The sequence below is a fragment of the Ailuropoda melanoleuca genome, chromosome 12 (genome assembly GCF_002007445.2).
Source record: "Ailuropoda melanoleuca isolate Jingjing chromosome 12, ASM200744v2, whole genome shotgun sequence".
Classification (NCBI taxonomy): Eukaryota; Metazoa; Chordata; class Mammalia; order Carnivora; family Ursidae; genus Ailuropoda; species Ailuropoda melanoleuca.
The window spans coordinates 28,420,670-28,439,671 of NC_048229.1; the positions used below are offsets into that span (position 1 = coordinate 28,420,670).

At 41.7% G+C, this 19,002-nt stretch overlaps 2 protein-coding genes across 8 annotated transcripts in view; both read right to left on the reverse strand.

Annotated features, from left to right (window-relative positions):
- Nucleotides 1–19,002, reverse strand: part of LOC109490933 (zinc finger protein 345-like) — a 68,451-nt gene that overhangs the window by 39,421 nt on the left and 10,028 nt on the right. For 3 of the 7 annotated variants that reach the window (XM_034639057.1, XM_034639060.1, XM_034639056.1), the window contains 3 exons: nt 16,527–16,574; nt 15,526–15,652; nt 14,942–15,037 (listed from right to left, as the gene is read on the reverse strand). In XM_034639057.1, the coding sequence (XP_034494948.1) occupies nt 14,942–15,037; nt 15,526–15,652; nt 16,527–16,574 (271 nt within the window). Of the gene's footprint in view, nt 1–14,941; nt 15,038–15,525; nt 15,653–16,526; nt 16,575–19,002 lie in introns of those variants that run through there. The other 4 variants (XM_034639058.1, XM_034639059.1, XM_034639065.1 and 1 more) reach the window with 2 other exon arrangements.
- On the reverse strand, nt 111–15,567 carry LOC117795251 (zinc finger protein OZF-like). Its single transcript, XM_034639126.1, has 3 exons — nt 15,526–15,567; nt 14,942–15,037; nt 111–2,377 (listed from the first exon to the last, which is right to left on the reverse strand). Exon 3 carries the CDS (start codon nt 1,940–1,942, stop codon nt 251–253), a length of 1,692 nt encoding a protein of 563 aa, XP_034495017.1. The 5' UTR covers nt 1,943–2,377; nt 14,942–15,037; nt 15,526–15,567; the 3' UTR covers nt 111–250.

Here is a 19,002-nt window from a genome sequence, read left to right on the forward strand (position 1 = left end):
TAAGACTAGCCCCACTATGAATTCTGTGATGTACAGTAAGGCATGATTTCTGCTTAAAAGCCTTGCCACATTCTGTACATTTGTAAGGTTTCTCTTTGGTATGAATTCTGTGATGTTCATTAAGGTTTGATTTCCGCTTAAAGGCTTTGCCACATTCTTTACATTTGTGAAATCTCTCTCCAGTATAAATTCTGTGATGTTTAGTAAGGACTGATTTATATATAAAGGCCTTGCAAAATTCTTCACAATTCTAAGGTTTCTCTCCACCATGAATTTTGTGATGCTGAGTAAGGTTTGAGCGCCGATTAAAGGACTTGCCGCATTCTTTACATTTGTAAGGTTTCTCGCCACGATGAATTTGGTAATGGCGAGTAAGGTTTGAGGATGAACTAAATGCGTTGCCACATTCTTTACATTTGTAAGGTTTCTCTCTGGTATGAACTCTGTGATGTTCATTAAGGTTTGATTTGTTCTTAAAGGCTTTGCCACATTCTTTACATTTGTAAGGTCTCTCTCCAGTATGAATTCTGTGATGTTGAATAAGGGCTGATTTAAGGAAAAAGGCCCTGCCACAGTCTTTACATTTGTAAGGTTTCTCTCCAGTATGAATTCGGCGATGTTGTCTAATGACTGATTTAAGGATAAAGGCCTTGCCACATTCTTTACATTTGTACAATTTCTCTCCAATATGAATTTTGTGATGCTCAGTAAGGACTGATTTAACCCTAAAAACCTTGCCACATTCCTTACATTTGTAAGGTTTCTCTCCAGTATGAATTCTCTCATGGTTTCTAAGGGTTGATTTCTCCTTAAAGGCCTTGCAACATTCTTTACATTTGTAAGGTGTTTCTCCAGTATGAATTCTCTCATGCCTGTTAAGGTTTGATTTCTGCTTAAAGGCCTTGCCACATTCTTTACATTTGTAAGGTGTCTCTCCAGTATGAATTCTGTGATGTTGACTAAGGGCTGATTTAAAGATAAAGGCCTTGCCACAATCTGTGCATTTGTAAGGTTTCTCTCCAGTATGAATTCTGTGATGTCCAATAAGGCTTGATGGATGGGTAAAGGCTTTGCGACATTCTTTACATTTGTAAGGTTTCTCTGCAGTATGAACTCTGTGATGTTTAGTAAGGCTTGATTTATGCATAAAGGCCTTGCCACATTCTTTACATTTGTAAGGTTTCTCACCAGTATGAATTCTGTGATGTTGTGTAAGGCTTCCTAGATTGTTGAAAGCTTTGCCACATTCTTTACATTTGTAAGGTTTCTCTCCAGTATGAATCCTCTCATGGATGATAAGGTTTGATTTCTGCTTAAAGGCTTTGCCACATTCTTTACATTTGTAAGGTTTCTCTCCAGTATGAATTCTCTCATGGTTGTTAAGGTCTGATTTCTGCTTAAAGGCTCTGCCGCATTGTTTACATTCGTAAGGTCTCTCTCCAGTATGAATTCTGTGATGTCGGATAAGGCCTGATAGATTGCTAAAGACTTTGCCACACTCCTTACATTTATACGGATTCTCTCCACTACAGACTGTCTTACGTATACGTATTCTTGATGACTCACTAGACATGTTCCCAGGCTTACGATATCCGTATGGGTTTGTTCCCACATGAATTCTCTGATGATCACCCACACTGGAGGACTGGTTAAAATCTTTTTCACATTCGTTACCTTTATGAGGATTCTCTCTTATACGCACAGTATTATATATAAAGTTGGATCTTTGATCAACGACTTCCCCACATTCAATACGTTCAAAATGGTTCTCTTGAAAATGAGTCCTCAGATGTTTCTTAACATTCGAGCCTTGATGAAGTTTTTTCTCACATTCACTGCCTTGAGCAATTCTGTCTCCACTGAAAATGCCCGGGTAAGTTTGTAGGGGTGACTCCTCGGTGAGGGTTCTCAAGTGGACCCCACTTAGCAGTTGTTTCTTCATTTTTACATCTCTGAAGTGTAGAAATATTTGACTGAAAGGTCAATGCAATCCTCTTTTCAACACTGTTCAAATCATTATTTTCAGCATGGACTAGGTAACTTTCCAGATTTTCCACATTCTCTTTCCATGTACATGTACGCTTGAAGAGCTGATTGGAGCTATTGCTTACAGAAACACCCTGCTTTGCAGAAAGAGTGGAGTTAAAACGGAGGGTTTTACAAACTGTTTTATATCCCTCGCCATCTTGGGCATTGAGAGTCTTATTATGGGCGGCAGTCTCAATTTGGACATATCCTTTACAATCATGATCACGGTCTATCATTAAGTGTAACTTCTCAAGGACACTATGTTTATAATGACCGACTGACATATTTTGAAACGAGGCTTCTTTGCACGGCTCTGGCAGGAAGCTCAGGGCGCCATGTGAAGTTACCACTGAAAGATATTGAATAATAGAAAAGTCAAGTCATTCCACTTCCTACTTTCAGATAAATACACTGATGACGTCTAACATACAGCCATAAAATCAATCAGAGAGTGTCATCAAGATGGTTGAGAAGGAATCATCAGGACTTTATTCCTCCATTGACACATAAACTTGCACACAACACATGGGCCACATACCTAAACAGATAATTCTGTAGCACTGTCATTGTGTAACACAAATCCCTCTCCTCTTCCTCAAATAATCAGGAAAAGTACCACTATGAGCCCAAAATCAGAGGAAGGAAGGAATTACTTTTAAAGACTTCTTTGAGAGAGAGAGAGAGGCAGGAAGGGAGAGAGAAGGGAGAGCATGACTGAGGGGAGGGCCAAAAGGAAGGGGTAAGTAGATTCCCCACTGAGCAGGGAGTCTGACACAGGATTCAATCCCACGACCCTGAGATCATAACTTGAACAGAAGTCAAAAGATTAACTGACTGAGCCATTCTGGCGCCCAGTGGAAAAAAGGAAATTTAAACAAACATGAAACAGAAATGAACAATGTAGGATTTAGAAAAAATAGGAAAATGGCAATGATGGGAGGATTTCGATTAAAAAAAAAAACAAAAATCAGAACTGACAGACCTATAAGTAAATCAAGTAAGAATGAAAGAGAAGATCAACTAAAAATCGGAAGCCGTGAAATCAGACACAGTATCACTGATAGCATAGAAATAAAAACAATTATAAGGCAATGATACATAACTATATGCCGAGAAAGAGATACCAAATAATATCAAAAAGATATAAACAACCAGGAATCCGTGACAAATACATATTTTTAAAAACCTCCACTCATCTACAACTACATAGATTGAAAAAATAATTTTAAAAAATGCTCAACAAAGAAAAGTCTGTTGCCAGAGGAGTTCACTGCAATTTTCTTACAAATATATAATGAGAAACTACTTCAAATCTCCTCAAACATTTCTGAGCAGGAAAGAGAAGGGAGCTGCTGAGAACACTCTCTGTGACACCAGCACTACCAGGTTATCGAAGCCAAAGCAGAGCTGCTACAAGGAAAGGCTGCAAGCTACCACCTGAAGGAAGATTCCGGCAAAGTCGACAATAAAGTACAGCCAACTGAAGCAAAAGCACACTCCAGCATTTTACAACATAAACAAGTGAGGATTCATCCAGGAATTCAAGGGTATTTGAACACAGGGAATACTATTGATTTGAGCCTGCACATTAACAGAATGTCAAAAATGACACCATCAGGAGCAGCTAGCTGGGTGGCTCAGTTGCTTAAGGGTCTGACTCTTGATTTCAGCTCAGGTCCATGATCTCGTGGTCGAGGGATGGAGTCCACATTGGGCTCCATGCACAGGAGGGAATCTGAGATTCTCTCTCTCCCACAGTCCCTCCCCCTCTCTGGGAGCTCTCTCTCAAAAGGAAATAACTTCATGTGGTTCAGTCAGTGAAGCTTCTGCCTTCAGGGTCATAATCTGAGCCAAAGGCAGACACATCATTGACTGAGCTGCCCAGATGCCCCTCTACTGTTTTTTTCCTTAAGAGGACATCACAGGGAAATAGAAAAAGAAGAAACTTAGCTGAAAATCACTAGGAGGATATTTCAAAGTGAAATCAGAAATAAAGAGACACCAAAATAAACAAAATTGGCAAGGCTTTAACAACATTACCTAAGAAGAAAAGACGACTCAAAATCCAAAAAGAGAAATGAAAAAAAAAAAATGAGACAACACATAACCACAGAAATATATACTGTGATAACATTACTATAAACAGTTATATACAATTTAGATAAATTAGGAAAAAAAGATATTTCTTAAAAAACAGAAGTTATTACGTTTGAAATATGAACCTCGCACTACGAAATAGCAAGTCTTCTTAGACCAAACAGAAAAATAAAAGTTGAATTTGGAATAAAGATCCCCCCAGTATTGAAAACCCCAAGACTACATGCCTTCAGTGGTCAGTTCGAACAAATACTTAAAAAGGCAAACAAATGTCAGAAATAGCAGAATAGAGGGAACACAATCATAATCATTCTATGAGGCCAGCGTTGGTTCCAGCATAAAGATGACACTAGAACAAAAATGACTACTTTGTCTAATGAAATTGTTGTTACTCTGCTTTCTTTGGACACCCGATTTCATCTTATCTTTTTCAATCCGCAGGTGTCTTTAGGTTTAAAATTAGACTTTTGGGATCTGCGAACCTCAGTCAGTTCAGCATCTACCTTTGTCTCAGGTCATGATCTTGGGATCCTGGGACTGAGCCCCGTATCAGGCTGCCCAGCTCTCGTGGAGTACGCTTGTCCATCCCCCTCAGACCCTCAATCTGCTTATGCTTCCTCTCTCACAAAAAAATAAAACAAAAAATAAAATAAAAATCAGGCTTTTGTTTGCAGCATATAGATAGGTTTGTTTTTTTTTTTAATGCATTAGACACCTTGTATGTCTTGATTGACTGAAGATGTACTATACACTCCAAAGTAATTATTCAGAGATGCGTGTTTACTGCCATTCTAGTTCTCGTTTTGTCACTGTTTCTGGAGATTTTCTGTGATGCTTTCTTGTCCGTATCACTTTTGCTGTCTTACCTCCACTCAAGATTCTGCTTTACCATTTCTTGCAGGGCTGGTTCTTTGGTCAGGTTAATTCTACCCTTCCACGGTGAATTCCATCAGCCACTCTTTTGCGGCACCTTTTCCTCTTCCTTCATCCTGCCGCCATGTCTAACATATTCTTGGAAAGGGCTCCCTCTTTGACAAGCAGTGCAGGGACATTGGCTTCTGGTTGCAAGGCTAGATTTCTTAGCTTGGACTCCAGTCAATCCACAGCCTTCAAAAATATCAAGTGTTCCCTCTACCTTACTAGTTCCCACTGTTTCATGGTACAGGAGCGCTTCTGTGTTTAACTCAGGCTTCCTCCTAAAATCTGACTTTGCGTTAGTAGGAGCACGTACATAAAAATCCATTGTACTTACCAGTATTCCCCAAAGAAACCACTTATAGAAAGAAGACTTAATGAGCATGTGGCCATTATCACGTACACTTTAACGGTGAGAGAGGACAGAGAGTCCACTGCAGGGGAAACATCTTAAGAAGCTCTCACAGAAATGACTCTTCTTCATGTGTCTTCTGGGGGCTCAGCCAGTGAGGATTCCAGCATTCACTTCTGAATGCTGGGTTCCTCCTGTGAACTCTCACCTCTCTCCCATGTCCTCTCCTTTCACTAGTATTGTGTTACAGATAAATTCATTTTCCTAAGTTTCTAACCTACCATGAATCATAGGATTCCCTCGATACGCAGAGCTGGGTAGCTTTCATTTACACGCAACTTAGTAAAAAGTAGTTTAAGTGATACACATTTAGGCATATCTGTATCTAGTTTTCTTTCTTTTCTATTAAACAACACCTGACATTCAATGTTACATTACTTCAGGTGTACCACATAGTCATTTGACAACTCTCTAGGTTCTCCTATGCTCACCCCAAGTGTAGCTACTAGCTGTCACCCTAGGACACGATTACAACACCACTGACCATCTTTGCTATGCTGTACCCATTATCCTCATGACATATTAATTCCCTAACTGGAAGGCTGTACTTCCCATTCCTATTTACCCATCTTGTCCATCCTCTGTCCCTTTCCACTCTGGAAAACAGCAGCTGCTTGTTTGTATTGATGGGTCTATTTTTGCTTTTTGGTTGTTGTTCCCTGCAATTCAAGACAATGGGAATAGACCTAGAAAAGGTATTGTGCTAAGTGAGAGAAGCTGGACAGAAAAAGTCATATATTGTATAATGTCACTTTCAGGTACAGACTAAAAAAAAAAAAAAATGTGAACAAAGAAAAGCACAAAAACACCAATAAATATCCATCTTTTTTTAACTAAGGTCCATGGATAGCGCCAAGAATGCCAAAAATTCTAAGATTCCACACAGTCTGTACTGTCAAAAGATGCCACTTTTAAGTACAATCTAAAAAACAAAACAATTGAACAAACAAAAGCACAAAATGACCCATAAACACCTATTTTGTTTTGACTAGGGCCCATGGATAGTCTCAAGAAGGCCAAGAATTCCTCGATTCCACACATTCTATAAAGGAACGAGTTGGCCTGTAACAACCTTGCAATGCTGGTTGGAGACAGAGGACTCCCCGATCACAGTACGCAGGACCTTGTGGCTCATGACACAGCAAACACCATGAGCTTCTTCGTCAAACTGATTTCACGTGCCCGCTGCGCAGCCCAAATCCTACACGTAGATGCCCCACATGCGGTCAGTCTGTATCACAGCTTTGTGACCCTGTGCGTACGAAACCCAGGGTCTTAAAGGATCATCTAGCCTATCCACCTGAACTCTGCCACGGAAGGAGAGATCTCTACTTTACTGTACGGTAAAAAAAAATCTGTGCGCTCTCGAAGGGCGACATACTATCACTATATTCCAAAACGTTCTTATACACAAAAAACAATGGAAAGACAAGAAGAAAAAAACATTCAATGCCTCCATCCATAAAACACGGAGACACATAAGACCATAGAGAATCATCTCCAAACATTACCCACCATTCAGTTCGACCCCTGCTTGGCTCCTGCCTCATTTTCCCATGTGTACAGCACCTCGTCAAATACTCCTTAATCTGACCCAAGATCTGGGAGAAAATCTATTCACTTTATATCGTGAAACGCTGTTAAAGACTATGATCCCTAGGATGCAATACAGAAGAATCCCGAGAGCTGTAACATTCTCTTGTCAAGATCCCCATAGCTCTTGTATTTAAACAGGTAAAAAAAAAAAAAAAAAAACCCCAATGCCCATGAGAATCTCCCTTCAATTTCTGTTGTGAGTTTTCGAAGGGAGAAGGGTGAAGACACAACTGAGCAAAAGCATACAGTTTACATGCATCTCAAGAGATGAGAGGATTTTACATTTCTCACCAGGAAGAGTAAGCCCTGCATGTAGTAGAATCACGGCACGTCACAGTACAAGGGCCGAGGATTGGGAGAACTGGAGCAGAGGTGTTCAACGGGGAATAGTAACAACAGCCATGTAGACATAAAAGATGCAGGAGGCTGAGTCAAATGAAACCGAAGTGTCACAATGACAAAAGTACTTTGGCGGGCTCTGAACTTAGGTGAAGATTTGGAGGAAATGTTCATCTTATGAATAGATATTACCTACCGCTTATGCCTGTACTGGATGGAAATCAAGGAACCATGGGTGTAGATCAGGAGCTCACAACATGATTTCAGGGAATAATAACAATGCTGGATACAGCAAATGTATAATTTTCTTCTGACATTCACAGCAGTATCTGTAATAGGTTTTCCTTCAGGATGTTCTGCTGCTCATTCGGCACTGACATATAGAGGAAAATGAGAAACTCGTGGACTTGGAAGCTTTGACTTAACCTCCTTCCAAGCAGGGTACATATGGCTAATCTTAATGGACTAGAAGACACCCAGGACCCGCACTGCACTACAATGGACACATCCCTGGCCACTCTGTAAAGATACCAAAGAAGTCGACACCCAAAATCATGAAAGAAGTCTCGTCACCCAAAAGCCATCACTCTTGGTGGGACTCCTTTGGAGACAATGACCAATGGTTTGACCATACTCATGTGTGGCAGTAAAATCTGTAGAACTTAATCTAAGCCCAGGGAACTAAAGAGAGAGAGAGATAATGGTAAAAGTAGGTATCAGTTTGCCAAGATTCCAGCTACAGTCTATGTGACAAGTACATTATTGCTACTGCCAAGCCCTGAGAAGGCATTCTGCTGTGGGAATACGGGCATCATCATTCACGGAGCAGCTAGATGCAACTCCTGAGCTCAAGTTTTAAGGTTAAGCCCCCTGTTGATTATAGAGATTATTTAAAAACAAAATCTTAAACAAGAGAAAACCTCAGTCACTACACAAACCACAGAAGACGTTGTTTAATACATTTCTCAGCAACAGTGTAAGAGAATTAATGATGTTATTAGAAAAATAGAAAGGAGTGTATTTCTCTGGTCTTGGTATAAGAGACTATTTCTAAAAATCGGAAAAACGACGAACCGTGGGATGTCTGCGTGGCTCAGTCAGTAAAATGTCTACCTTCAGCTCAGGTCATGATCCTAGGGGCTGGGATCGAGTCCCAAACGGTGATCCTTGCTCTTCGGGAAGCCTGCTTATCCCTCTGCATGCTGCTGCCCCTGCTTGCCCCCACCCCCGACAAATAAATATTTCTTATAAAGGAACGTATCCATTTATTTAGAGAAAGAGCATGTGAGCCTATAGCAGGGGACTGCCAGAGGGAGAGGGAGACAGCGAAGCCCTAGCAAAGTCCACTGAGCCCGAGCCCACTCTGGGGCTCCATACCAAGGCCCCAAGATCGTGATCTGAGTCAAAATAAAGACATAGATGCTTCACTGACTAAGCCACCAGGCACAGCTCTGTATCTTACATTAATGTAAATAAGCATTCCCTGAAGATTTACTCCACCCTGATTTCTATCACTCTTATACGTCAACCACAAACAGCATCTCCATGTGCACTTTCCTCACACACCGTACACCACAGCTTTTGTCACATTTTTGACATCTGTAGGATTTCTGTCATCGTGCACTCTCTGATGTTTAGGAAGCTGTAGTTCTGCTTAAAGGTTTGCCACGTTTTTCTTTTTTTTTACATTTGTCAGCCTTCTCACCACTATGTACTACCTTATTTTGATATGTTTTGAGTGGTAGTCAAAGGCTTTGCCACATTGTTTACATGTGTAAGATTTGTTTCCCGTATGAAATCTCTGCTCTTGACCAAGTTCTGAAGACTAGTTCAGATGCTTGCCAGAGTTACTACATTTGGAAGTCTTCTCTCCAGTGAGGATACGATGATGTACGCTAAGATTTCAGCTTCCATTAAAGACGTTCCCACATGTATTACTGTTACACTAGTTCTCTGGAAACTGATTCCCTGAGGCTTATTAAGATTTGACTCTTGATTCATGTGTTTCCAAAATTCATTCAACTGATATGTTCTGTCTCCATTATAAACACCTCAGTAATTCTGGAAGCTAGAAAGGCCTTTAGTGAGGACTCCCAGGGCACAACACATAACAAGAAAAATTGCTCCACGTTATGTATTATGCAGAACTATTGAACAGTGACTTTTCCATAAAGACCCCCTACCATGTCCATCAAAATCAGAGAGATTACAAAAAGGACAGATGATGTGTTGAAGAATAATGAACCTTCTACAAGACTTCTCAAATCAATCCCTTTTAGAATTTTTATCTTCCTTTTTCCATGCCTCACTTTCACAGATGTTCCTGTGCATGACTCATCCAAACTGGTATTTGAGACAGTTTCAGTGATTATCTTCAGCATGGACGAGGGAAACTTTCTAGAATTTACAAAGGCCCACTCAAAGAATATGTATGTAAAAAAATGGATTTGGATCCCTGGATTCAAAGACATCGTTCTGAGGGGCACCTGGGTGGTGCAGTTGTTAAGCATCTGCCTTCGACTCAGGGCGTGATCCCAGCGTTCTGGGATGGAGCCCTACATCAGGCTACTCCACTAGGAGCCTGCTTCTTCCTCTCCCACTCCCCCTGCTTGTGTTCCCTCTCTCGCTGGCTGTCTCTGCCAAATAAATAAATAAAATCTTTAAAAAAAAAAAAAAGACATCGTTCTGAAAATATAACTGACTTAGGTGGGGTTCAACCCCCATGCCCCACAGAATGTTTTAATCCTTCATCTCTTCTGGTAGGAGGGAGTTCATTACAGGTAATTGTCCCACTTTGCTTTCATTTGTCATAACACTCTTCTTGCCCTTTGCTCCCCCCATCACATTACCAGCCATTCATAAGTATAGATACTCAGGGCTCAGGGCTAGAGCTTCCATACTTTCCCATATCACAATCTTCTTTGCCTCTCTTTGCTAACAGGCCTAGGGCATTATGGAAAGACACACGAAAAGATACAAAATAAGTTATCCCACTCACTATGCTCACATGCATATACATTAAAGTGCTAACAGGCTCCGTTAATACCTACCGCTAGGGCATCAGCAAATGAGGAATTCGAAGCACTTGGCCTTTGCTCTTCCATGGTGACAAAAATGAACCAAATTACCTTTTAGAGTGCTCCAGAAGCCAGCTGGGAGAACCCAACACACCCAGCATGTACCAATGAAAAAGAGCCATGTCAAAGAGACAGTGGAAGGCTTTGACACTTGCCCACGGCAGCTGCTCACCCTCCCTGACACTCCATGGCCACACTGTGAGAAAACTCCCACATGTGAGTGACCTGTGTGTTCAGTGATCTGACCTCTCTGCAGCTGCCTGAGGAACGGAAGGCACTTCTGTCACGCACAACATGGAAAAAAGAGGGAAGGAGTGCACCCTCTGGAAGCACTGTGGTAGCTGCTCTGAGAAAAGGTAAGTATTTGTTCAAACAATGGACAGATAATAGAGCTGAAAGGAAAGAGAGGAAGGTATCACGGGCTGTAAGTAACTGCACTTTCGTAATATGGGAAATTACAAAAATGTAGACATGACAAATACCCAGAATATGTGTGACACAGGCCATAATTACTAGGATCTCTGTGCTTTTCTACAGAGCAAGTCTAGCAATCTGTGCCCAGAGGCTCTTTTTTTTTTTTTAATCCCAAAATGTCAGCAAAAGATCATAAGGCTACAAAAGAAATAGAAAACTATGTTCCAATCACAAGAACAAATTAAATATCACAAATGGACCCTCAATCAATGAAAAACTCTGCATTGCATGACAAAGAAGTAAGCATCATAAAGTTGTGCATGGAGACAGGAAGAGACAACAGGTAGGGAACTAAATGGTACCAGAAAGCTGGGCATGACCAAAATGTAAACCCAAAGAGACAAAGTATATGAACCAACCAACCAGGAATTGGGAGCTGAAGAATACAGTCACTGAATTTAAAAACACACCAATGGGTCACCCACACACTTGCTCAAGCAGAAGAAAGAATCAGACAAGCTAAAATCCTCTTGTTTTAAACTGTCTACTGAGAAGACCAAGGAAAAATGGGGGAAAGGACACAGACTGGGGACTCAGGAGACACCTAAGTGGATTGATATGTACATTAAGGGGACCCCCATAAGCAGAGGAGAGTGAAAGGGGGCAGAGAGTTGACACGAAGAACTAAAGGCTTCGACTTCACACGTATGTGCAAAAGGGAGACCAACTGAACAAACTCAGTAATTCACAGTAGGATCAATGTCAACACATGAACACAGTGACTCATTGTAAATAACATATCAACAATCACAGGTGAGGGGACCTGGGTGTCTCAGCTGCTTCAGTGCCTGCCTTCGGCTCAGGTCATGATTCCACGAGCCTGGGATGGAGTTCCACATAGCGCTCCCTGCTCACCACTTCCCCTGCTTGTGTGTCTGCTCCCTCTCCCTTGCCTACCACTGCCAAGCTTGTGTGTCTGCTCGCCCTCTCGCTCTCTCTCTCTCCCCATCATATAAAGAAATAAAACCTTAGGGGCGCCTGGGTAGCGCAGTCCTTAAGCATCTGCCTTTGGCTCAGGGTGTGATCCTGGTGTTATGGGATCGAGCCCCACATCAGGCTCCTCCGCTATGAGCCTGCTTCTTCCTCTACCACTCCCCCTGCTTGTGTTCCCTATCTGGCTGGCTGACTCTCTGTCAAATAAATAAATAAAATCTTTAAAAAAACAAAACAAAACAAAAAAACAAACAAACAAAAGAAATAAAACCTTAAAAAATCACAGGTGAAAAGAGAATTTTGAAAAAGCCTGACAAGAGCAACTCCTCTTCTGCAGGAGAGCCCCTGTAAGATGATTACTGCAGTTCTCAGCGGACCCTATAGGAAGAAGGGAATGGGATCGTGTATTCGAGTACAGAAAGATTCCACAGTCTACACCAAGAGTCACCTACCTGGCATAATCTACCTGTTTTCCACGAAGGCAGAAATGAAGACTATGCCTAGTAAAAGACCCTTCAAGTTACTAGTAAACCTGTCCTACAAGAAATTGAAAGGAAGTCTTTCTGGTTGAAAACCAAGGATTCTAAAGGGTAACTGAAACCACAGGACAACATAAAACTGCTCATGTCAGTATGTACACAGTTATAGAAACCTGCAGTGCTGTAATGAGGTAGCACAAGTCGCTTGTATTTCTGCTATAGAATTTTTTTTTAAAGATTTTATTTATTTATTTGATAGAGAGAGAGGAACAGCCAGAGAGAGAGGGATAGCCAGCGAGAGAGGGAACACAAGCAGGGGGAGCGGGAGAGGAAGAAGCAGGCTCCCAGCGGAAGAACCTGATGTGGGGCTCAATCCCAGAACTCCGGGATCACGCCCTGAGCCGAAGGCAGACGCTTAACGACTGAGCCACCCAGGCGCCCCCTGGTATAGAATTTTCTTAAACAAAAGCATAAAATGCAGAAATCTGCATAATAAACTACACCACATAAAAGACAGAACTTGTGATAGTGGTAAAATCCAGTAGGTTCAGGGCTGGAGAGGATTAAGTAGAAAAGTTGCCTATAAAATTGAAGACAGCAGTTGAAAACGGTTTGCTATACCTTTAAGATGTTTTAAGGAATCTCTAAGGCAGCCAGAATGAAAATACATACAGAAGACAGAAAAGTGAATGAGAATGCTGTCAAAGCATATCATGGGTGTAACACCATAATTAACATAAAATATAATACCTCTTTAACATACAGACGTAGAAAAAAATTTAAAAATTGCTTTCGATTCACCACAAGTGCTTCTCATGCAAAGAGAATATAAATTCAACAATAAACAGATGTTGAAATTATTGCGAGTATCATAACAACTCACTGAGATATGCTAGAACATTCCAACTACCAGAAACATACAAGACGAGTTACAAACTACGTAGGGGTAATATTTCATAGACACATACATAATGTTCCTGGCAAAGGGCACAAACCTGATTCACATTTAAGTCACACTCACATTGTTCAAAAGTGTACAGTGTTGAAAATGGTCATCCTATAACGATATACATTGGTAAAAAAAAAAAAAAAAATCCACAACTAACAAATGTTGAGGAAAGTCCCATACAAAAAGAAGCACGTTATTAAGGAATTCCAAAATGAGAACAAGCCAAAATTGAACTGAAAAAAATGCCACATAATGCAATACATGAATTATTTAAAAGGAAACCTTCAATAGAGCGGTAATTTTAAACTCTGTGTATCCATGAAAAAAAGAAATCTTCAATTCTGGCATAAGTTCACTGACAGTAAAACTGTACAGAATATTCATTAAAATCAACCATGAAAAGGTGTAACGAAAAATATTATGAATAAGGACTTAAGTGACATCAAAAAATGTATTCTGTTACTCATATATTCCTCCTCTTACACAGATTTCAAGTATATAACCCATTGTTTAGAATGAAGCAGAGAAGCAAAAACCCTCCCTTTCTAAATAAACACCATCACAGTTATAAAATATACTGACAATCATTTAATAAAAAATAACTACGGGCCAGTAAATCCAGATACATTCTGAGGAAAGTACTAAGGTAACCTTATGATTAATTATTCCTGAAGTAAAATTCCATTCAGGAACAGAACATTCTTGTCAATATGGGAATTTTACTATCTACATCACTTCTTACACAGCACATGCCCACATCACATCAGAACTTTTGATCTAAGAATAGCTGAGTCTCACAGACAACTAATAAGAAAATGAAAACATACGACAAAGTCACAGGAACTTCTTATTATACAAGACAAAATTAGAAAATGATGCACTTACTAAGAAGCTAAGAATTGAGACTTTATTATAGGCTGCAGGTTTCAAAAGTTGTAAATCCCGTATAACATTACTTTGTGTAAGAAATCTACGGAACAAATAGAGACATTACCTTATTTCACCACTGAGGAATGGAACGCATGGAGGGGAAACCTCTTCTTCTCATTAACACAAAGAAAAATGAACATTTCAAGTGAAATAAAGGAGTATGTTTTCTCCTGTTAGGGAAGTGCTTTGTTACCTGATGACATTACTGAGTCTCCATTGTGTACGATTAAGACTGAAGCCTCCGTAACACTGGAAAGCATGGACCAGAAAACACGTGATGTGTGTCTCCAGTGCTGCGGGGATTCCCGCCCCAATCCCCCGTATGCCCCACACAACTCTGCACACTTTCTCCCAAGAGGCAAAACAGAACTTAGAAGAGGCTTAGCGCAGAGACCCTCCGGAATAGGGAGATTTCCCTAAGCTCCTCAAAGCAATGGAAAAGCTCTGTGATTATGGAGGCCCTCCCACACCCCGTGGCCCTCACTGTGGCTGTGACGGACCATCACTGGAGCTAAAGCAGAAGCCTTCGAGAATACGAAAGCAATGACAATGCTGGCGAGCAGACGTCCCTCTGTGAGAGACGGAGAAATACATCTGGGGTTCTCCAACTGATTTTCATCCCAGCAGAGCTACTGGAACCACATTTAAGGTCTATCTTCCTCCTTCAGACATGGACCTCCGTCTGTCATTGGCTTCATTCATTTCCACCTACCTGGATCAAAGACTATTGTCTTCCATCTCTTCACATCCCACAGCTCCTTCGTCTGCTCCAAAAAGGAGACCAAATCAGGCTTCGACACAATGAGACCTGTTTAATAGAGAAACAGAATATAAGTATGGCTGGGGATCCTTGCAAGCCACTACTGGGCTCAGTAGGGAAGAGAGGACACTGTAGAATTCTAGAAGATGATTTCCCCAACACTGTTCACCAACAGCCCCTAGAGAACATGCAGGAGTTTCAAACACTAACTTCCTAACTGGCACTTCCAACTTCTACCAAGACAATAAGGCGGCGTAAAAATTGGAGTTTAAACGCAGGCAGTACCGCTCCACGCCACGCCAGGTTCAGAACCACCACTAATCGACAGAAATGATGTGACCCGAAGGAAGCAGAAGCTAGAGCTGAAAAGCAAACATCAAGAAGATTTGTGTCTCCATCTACAAATCCTTACTTTTGTCCCTTAGGGCAGTGACCTGAATTCCACTGTGCAAAGAGCAATCATCCAAGAGACAGTCTTGAAAGGAAAGAGGAAACCCCGAGTGGGGCTTGGGAAATCTGGAAGGAGTCAGCCTCACCCAAGAACAAGAGGTGTCCATAGTTCTCCAGCATCACGTCCCTGTACAGTTCCCGCTGTGTGTGGCTAAGGCATCGCCACTCCTCCTGGGAGAATTCTATGGCCACGTCCCCGAATGTCACCAGTCCCTGCAAGAAATACCACCGTCACCAAGTGGCCACTGACAGAGATCATAATGGTTCATAAGATCAAGAGGGACTTAGTATCACCAGCAAGACCCCAACACCTGACCGTCACTGCTTACCCTACCATACCCCCCCAACTTGATCCCACATTTTACTTCTCTTCTTCTGTCTACCTTATCCTTTACTTCAGCCAAAACACCCCATAGGCAAAGTCTCCTGCGGGGAAAACAGACACTAAGTAATGAAAGGTAATGACCACCCAGCAGAAGTGCTTGGGCTAGCCCAGTTTGATGCAGAGGGACCCGGATGTAACCCATGGAGTGATCTAGTTATCTTTACCTCAACATAAAGCTAATATTCTCGATGCACGGAGAAGCACAAATCTCAGTTACCAAACGTGCAAAGGGATCAGGTTTAAACGAGGTTATGATCCCAGAGTTGACTGAAAATGACATGCAGGTCAATATGCAGAGAGGACTCTACGCCAATGTTCAGAGCAGGTGTCAAATGTGAGAAGAATGATGGAAAAAAAGGTTATCTACACAAAAATCAATGTTTTTACATTTCATGCATCCATCCATACATTTAGGAAGTAGTTATATACACATGAAAAGTGATAAGAGTAGAAAATTCTCATGATGAGTAATTCAAGAACCATTTACAATGACGTCACATTTATAAATCACTTTGTGAATGACGATGCTTCTTTTATTCACACTATCAACACAAACACAGAGAATGATACACATAAAACAGCTATTATTTAGGAGTCTGGTATGATGAAGGACAGAGGCAGAAAAATGTTCAGGTTTAAGTCAGAAGGCTGACCCACAGACGGCATGGCTCTGCTAAGAGTCAAATACATATTACTTCTTACCTTAGGGTCTCTTAACTGCCTGTACATTTCACCGATATTAACATCGAACTGTGAGAAAGCATGGGACAGATCGGGAAAAGTAACAAGCACAAATTCAAAGAAACCTTTCTGATCTTAAACTCTGTGCACCTACCCTCCCCCTTGAACACTAAGCATAAAAACTACCCGCTTCACGCAACCAACGTGCAGCTCTTTCTGCCCACAGCTCCTGTCCCCGAGCTACTTCAATAAACCTACTCTCGGGCACCGTAACACATCTAACACATCTCAAGAATTCGTTCTTGACCGTCATGCTTAGGGGTCCCACAATATTGTATTTCATTGCATGTTTTTGTTTTAATCATCATCTGTGATGTATTTCACTATTTTAAGACACTCAAACATGTTAGTTATATGATTCTTGTGTTCTTCTTCTGAAAATACAAGGAAGGAAATAGGGCTCCTGGGTGATGCAATGGCTTAGGTGTCTTACTCTTGATTTTGGCTCAGGGTCCAGGGATCCACTCAGCACGGAATCAGCATGAAATTTTCTCCCTCCCCCTCTGCCTGTACCAGGATCACCTCTCCTCCTCTTTCACACACACTAGTTCTCTCACTCCCAAATATTGTTTCTTTTTTTTTTTTTCCCAATAAAGAGAATGTCTATAACACACATGGAATAAAGTAAAAACTCACAGGACGGGGGTCTGACTGACATAGATCCCCCAGGCCCAGGAGTCAATACTACCAACTACACGAAGCTGAGAGTCTTCATTTGTGCAGTGGAAACTGATGTGAGAGGGGCTGGGAGCAAATGGTCAAGACGTGTTCGTGAGACATTTTTCATCTCATCTGTCCCTGACTGAACCTCAGGGACAGGACCCGTTGGCAGAAGAGCTACAATGTGATTGTGAGAAGGTACTGAGTATACACTTTTCAGTTGGGGGGGTAGAAATAAAAAGTCCCTACGGGGATTTTCCTATGTTGAAGAGGATCCTGGAGGTCTGGCTATCATCAAGCTAGGGTTGCTTTTGCCTCCAGCAAAGCATTAACACTAAGGCACTTGTGAATTCCTTGAGGAATCATACTTTGCATGTCCCAAGTATTTATCTGTGGGCTGCAAGTTGTAAACACATTTTCTCTACATTTCTTTTGCTTTGTTCTCCTGATCAGAAACTACAAGCAAAGACAAAATCAGAAGAAAGAAGCATCCAGGTGAAATGGGGTTTCGGCCCATCACCCAGTAAATTTGCCCAAGACCCTTAGGAATTAAGGACAATGTGAGCCTTACAGGGGAGGCTATCTGGCAGAGCAACAAGCCATTACAAGAAGTCAACATCAGCCCTAATGACCAAGTTGATCATCGGCCCCTAGGCACTCTGAAAGACCTGTTGCTTGGTGTTGAGTAAGGGGGGGAGTTTAGGGAGGGGTGGGTAGGTACGGGGCTAAGTGACCAGGCTCACCAAAAATCCCAGGAAAGGGGGAACATAAAGAAAACAAGAGCTAAGGGAATGTGACCAGACCACCTCATTTGTTTCAAACACCAGAGATGACATATTTAAAGGAGAAGTAATCATGCTGCTATCAGTGGTGACCTCAAGGAGACTGAGGGTCCCTGGTCAGTTTTCTATAAAAGACCAACCATAAAGGCGCTGGGTGGCAAACATTCGGGACCCCGCTCACTCTAGAAAGCTTGCTTTCTGTTCTCACCTTCACGTGATAAACTATCACTTTCCCATTTTCTGCCTGATACTCATTCTGCTACACCACCCAAGAACCCGGCACCAGCGTGTTCCTTCTAGAGGCCTCCTTTAGGCAAACTGGCTTAAGTGCTGGAATGGGGGAGGGGCCGGTGACTATCTGCCTGAATGCAGACAGGCCCAGGAGCTACCCACCCCAAATAGCCATAGGTCCTAACTAACCAATGGGCTACTTACAACCAGTTTCCGTTCGAAAAAGGGAAGATTCCAACTGTCCCCAGACTGCCTCATCTTCCCCTTAAAACCAGGACCCTCCCACTACCTCCAGACACATGGCCTCTCTGGTGTCCTTGCCCACCCTTGCTCCCTTCCTGTGCATTCAATGACCTCCTGGCTCCTTTGTTCTGCCTCAGCTGAATTCTCTCACTTCCCCTGCCAATGGCCCATGCCTGCCCATCACCCAAAATCCCCATCCGCTCAAGAGACACCCCATTTAGGGACCACATTCTTGTACCCCTAAACAGTAAACCAGCATGTCAATTATATTATGAGAATAGAGTCGATTTATACAAAGTTCAATCACATGTACTTTCCTGGTCTGATAATACCTAGTATATTTTAGACACCTTCTAAAGGATATGAACCCCCCATTTTTTCAGAGAATACTAGAAGTGATTCTGGATATCGTACCATATTTGCGGTTTATCTGTGCATTTTCTTACTCCTGGTCTACACAGAGCTGATAAGGCTTCTAGATGGGGCCTAAATAAGACCATTTTCCATCACTGATATCCCAG

What these genes read in the sequence shown, in the direction of transcription:
- LOC117795251 (XM_034639126.1), bottom strand. Translation starts at nt 1,942, where the DNA reads ATGAAGAAACAACTGCTAAGTGGGGTCCACTTGAGAACCCTCACCGAG.